The sequence below is a fragment of the Halichoeres trimaculatus genome, unplaced genomic scaffold (assembly GCF_033239565.1).
Source record: "Halichoeres trimaculatus isolate MK-OKI-2021-1 unplaced genomic scaffold, fHalTri1.1 fHalTri1_scaffold_55, whole genome shotgun sequence".
NCBI lineage: Eukaryota > Metazoa > Chordata > Actinopteri > Labriformes > Labridae > Halichoeres > Halichoeres trimaculatus.
Window position 1 is genome coordinate 115,001 of NW_027437234.1, and position 5,000 is coordinate 120,000.

General features: G+C 46.0%; 1 protein-coding gene across 1 annotated transcript in view; it reads right to left on the minus strand.

Moving 5' to 3' along the window:
- nup160 (nucleoporin 160) overlaps positions 1-5,000 on the minus strand; it is a 22,478-nt gene that overhangs the window by 8,651 nt on the left and 8,827 nt on the right. The window contains exons 19-24 of the mRNA XM_074665215.1: positions 4,898-4,967; positions 4,644-4,742; positions 4,408-4,527; positions 1,810-1,905; positions 1,078-1,172; positions 855-951 (exon numbers count right to left, since the gene is read on the minus strand). Of these exons, the coding sequence (XP_074521316.1) occupies positions 855-951; positions 1,078-1,172; positions 1,810-1,905; positions 4,408-4,527; positions 4,644-4,742; positions 4,898-4,967 (577 nt within the window). The remainder of the gene's footprint in view (positions 1-854; positions 952-1,077; positions 1,173-1,809; positions 1,906-4,407; positions 4,528-4,643; positions 4,743-4,897; positions 4,968-5,000) is intronic.

Below are 5,000 nucleotides of genomic sequence, written 5' to 3' on the forward strand. Positions count from 1 at the left end.
AAAAGGGTGACTCGTCTTTTTTAAGTCTCTGTGTTCAGTTAAAATGTGCTCATGAGCTATCAAGACACAGCTTGAAATATGAAATCACACATAGTGACTGACGATCTCTCACTGTCTGCTGGGATGCGTGTCTATCTGCGCCTTTACGCACGCCGGCACAAAGAGGAGCGCGTACACGGAAAGTGAAAGTTTAAGTTACACAACCATCCTATAATTATGTTTCATAGTGGTTATATGGTATTTCTTGGGGGTTTCTAGTGGGTATAGGGTGCATACCTGCGTGTCTTGTATATTACACAACACGACCTCTGCGTCCTCTGTGCTCCTGTGCCTCTGACGTGAGTGTGAGAAATCGGAGGTGTGGCATGAGTGCGGGTGAAACCATCCAAATGTGTGAGTCTCACGGCGAATGCGTGACGGTTTGCAGCCCTGTTTATAATCATTAATGTTACGTCAGCCTTTAATCGCTCGTTGTGGCTAATGGCTGCTCTCGTGTGTGTGTGAGGAGGCAGAGAGCGAGGGACGCAGCGTCAGCGGCTCGGCATCGAGGGTGGGGGGTAGTATCGATACTTTCGAAAGTGAGTATTGTATCCGGATACAACATTTTAGTATCGATACTTTTTTAAGTATCAATACTTTTGACAACCCTAGACCATATGTTGTTAACTCCTGTCTGTGAACAGATCCTGAACTTCTGGTTTCTGCTCCTTTGAAGGGAAGCAAAACTTCTTTTCTTACTCAGAACTTGTGTGTGTGTGAGTGTGTGTGTGAGTGTGTGTGTTGACCATAAGCTCATCTCTTCCAGGCAGGTAGGACAGGTGTAGGACAGGTGTTGGGCTCAGGTGAGGCCTTACCTCGTCATGCAGGTTGACGTAAGGGAACTGGACCAGATCCTGGAGCTGAGAACGTTCACAGAGAACCACGACCAACTGACGGAGACAATCCAGCTGCCTGAGAGCCACACACAGGACATTTCACACACTTCAGTGACAGGACATGTCTGTGTGTGTGTGTGTGTGTGTGTGTGTGTGTGTGTGTGTGTGTGTGTGTGTGTGTGTGTGTGTGTGTTTCTCATACATGCTGCTGTCTGGATTCTGTGTGAGGGCTTCATAAGCTTCACTGTTGTGTCCCAGGTCCAGGTGATGTTTGAATATTCTGGTCCACAGAGCCGCCTAACACACACACACACACACACACACACACACACACACACACACACACACAACCACACACACACACACACACACACACACACACACACACAACCACACACACACACACACACACACACACACACACAACCACACACAACCACACACACAACCACACACAACCACACAACCACACACACACACACACACACACACACACACACACACAACCACACACAACCACACAACCACACACACACACACAACCACAAGCACAAAAATGTATCAATGGCTGTTATGTTATTGCTTTCTGCTACATACCAACACCTGTCTCTCTGTCACCTGTCTCTCTGTCACCTGTCTCTCTGTCAGCTGTCTCTCTGTCAGCTGTCTCTCCGTCAGCTGTCTCTCTGTCAGCTGTCTCTCTGTTTTCCTGTCTCTCTGTCAGCTGTCTCTCTGTCAGCTGTCTATCTCTCACCTGTCTCTCTGTCACCTGTCTCTCTCTCACCTGTCTCTCTGTTTTCCTGTCTCTCTGTCAGCTGTCTCTCTGTCAGCTGTCTCCGTCAGCTGTCTCTCCGTCAGCTGTCTCTCCGTCAGCTGTCTCTCTGTCACCTGTCTCTCTGTCACCTGTCTTTCTGTCACCTGTCTTTCTGTTTACCTGACTGTTGACATCGTTGGCGGCCTCTGTAATGGCGAGGGAGGCCAGCTGGATAACAAGTTCAGGTAGACCCACATCCTCCAACAGCCTCAACACCTGGAACACACACACACACACACACACACACACACACACACACACACACACACACACACACACACACACACACACACACACACACACACACACACAGGTGAGTTATCATGTGGGTACGTTTATTGTTTCACTGTCAACAAAGATCTTGCTCGTGTACATAGGGGTGTAATGATCCATGGATATAGATCGATACATCGATTGGTTAAGCAATGATCCAATCACGTCGATGGAAAGTCTAAACATCGATCATCATCGTGGTCTTTAATGTACGCCTCTATTTTGAAATCCTGACCGACACACGTGTCCGTCTCCGTCCAACCGCGAGTCGTTGTGAAGTTTCCTCTCAGCCTCACACACTCAGTTAATGAGACACACATCTGAACCTTTCCACTCTCTGACACGCCACGCCTGATATTTCTCCTGCTGTAAAATGTTCTGTTTAGCTCCCACCGAGTCACACCGCTGTAGGCCAACGTGTAGCAAGACGCTGTTAGCATCACAGAGCTAAAAGGGAGCCCGACATATGGGCCAATCATAAAATAGCTCTCCTGTATCCGGGTAAGATACGGTCGACCTGACTGCAGAGGATGCTGCACAGACGACAGGAGGTCATCATCACACGACTGCAGTGAGTTATTTCATCATTTGATTTTGTAGCCACTGATTCATGAAACTTCATAAAGTTAAAAAGTCAAACGGTGAGAGCTTAGTGTCATTCCTCCTCCACATCGACTATTACACAGAGAAACAAAGTCTGATCACACTGACATACAAACTGTGGTTATCAGCATCACAGGAAAAAAAACTATCAATGTTAAGTTCGTTAAGTTGATCGTTCTAATGTTGAACAATAGAAATGTTTGAGTTTAAATCAAAGCTTCACATTTTTGGTTTGATAGAAAATGGTCAAATGTTGGAGGTCAATAATAAAGTTTATGTAATCAGTCATTTTTAATGATAGTGTGGCATCATTACTTGATATAATGATCAAACATTACAGTATAACAGTCAGACCCATAAGGTAACTGTGGGGGCAAAAAGCACCTTACCTGAATTTAACCAGTTTTAATTTTAAAACATAATCAGATCATACAGATGGTTATAATCCTCTACAAACTGTCATACCCAAAGGTCAGCACATCGCTCACATTTCAGTAATAAAACTATCAAATTGTTTTGTATGTCTTTCTTGCCTCAGGTGAAATGTTGCTGATTGTGTTCACTGAGGACATAATATCGTCTGAAATCGATCGAAGGCCCCTGAATCCTATCGTATCGTATCGTATCGTATCGTATCGTATCGTATCGTATCGTATCGTATCGTATCGTATCATATCGTGACAGACTTTGTGATATCTGCAAATATCAAATCGTTGTCCAAAGAATCGATATCGTATCGTCATGAAACTGCTGATTTACACCCCTACAGCTACATAACATCACACCATCCTCTCTGAATGACCTGAATATCCTGTGATAACACAGGTGAACTGTGTGGTAGTGCAGGTGTAACCTGTACTAGTACAGGTGTACTTTGTTATAGTAAAGATGAACTGTGTGGAGGTACAGGTGTACCCTGTTGCAGAACAGGTGAACTTTGCGGTAGTAAGGGTGTACCGTGGTGAAGGACAGGGGTTCCTTGTTGTAGTACAGGTGTACGCTGTAGTACGGGTGTACCTTGCTGTAGTACAGGTGTACCTTACTGTAGTACAGGTGTACGCTGTAGTACAGGTGTACCTTGTTGTAGTACAGGTGTACCTTGTTTTAGTACAGGTGTACCTTGTTGTAGTACAGGTGTACCTTGTTTTAGTACAGGTGTACCTTGCTGTAGTACAGGTGTACGCTGTAGTACAGGTGTACCTTGCTGTAGTACAGGTGTACCTTGTTGTAGTACAGGTGTACCTTGCTGTGTTACAGGTGTACCTTGCTGTGTTACAGGTGTACCTTGTTGTAGTACAGATGTACCTTGCTGTAGTACAGGTGTACGCTGTAGTACAGGTGTACGCTGTAGTACAGGTGTACCTTGTTGTAGTACAGGTGTACCTTGCTGTAGTACAGGTGTACGCTGTAGTACAGGTGTACCTTGCTGTAGTACAGGTGTACCTTGTTGTAGTACAGGTGTACCTTGTTGTAGTACAGGTGTACCTTGCTGTGTTACAGGTGTACCTTGCTGTGTTACAGGTGTACCTTGCTGTAGTACAGGTGTACCTTGTTGTAGTACAGGTGTACCTTGTTGTAGTACAGGTGTACCTTGCTGTAGTACAGGTGTACCTTGTTGTAGTACAGGTGTACCTTGCTGTGTTACAGGTGTACCTTGCTGTGTTACAGGTGTACCTTGCTGTAGTACAGGTGTACCTTGCTGTAGTACAGGTGTACCTTGCTGTAGTACAGGTGTACCTTGTTGTAGTACAGGTGTACCTTGTTGTAGTACAGGTGTACCTTGCTGTAGTACAGGTGTACCTTGTTGTAGTACAGGTGTACCTTGCTGTAGTACAGGTGTACCTTGTTGTAGTACTGCAGTCGGGGGGTGGATGCTGACTCCTCCTCCTCGCTGCCTGTCAGTCTGAGGAGAAACTCCTCCTTCTCCACCTCAGTAGCTGCTTCCTGGAAACACTGCAGAGCCTTAGGAGAGGAAACAAGGGAGCAAGGAGAGGAAACAAGGGAGCAAGGAGAGGAAGAGACTGTCAGAGACTGATTCTCATTTTCTCGGCCCAAAAATGTTTTCAGGTATGACTCACCTTTTGTCCTTCTCCATTGGCCAGGTAACACTGACCCAGCATGAAGCGCCGGGAGCCGACGTTCACCTGACACCAGGGACCAATCAGCCTCACATACTCCTACACACACACACACACACACACACACACACACACACACACACACACACACACACGCACAAGTCAATCCATGAATAAAATTAATGAATAGGTAATAGTTAATGTGGCTGAGAGTTTAATCACAGCAGGTAAAGAATGCGCTCAGGTAGACTCACCTGGAGCTGTGTGTACTGACAGTTTGCCATCAGACACTCTGGGAACTGGAAACCGGGATTGTTGGGCCAACTGGAGACACCAGTGAAGGAAGGACAACAGGAC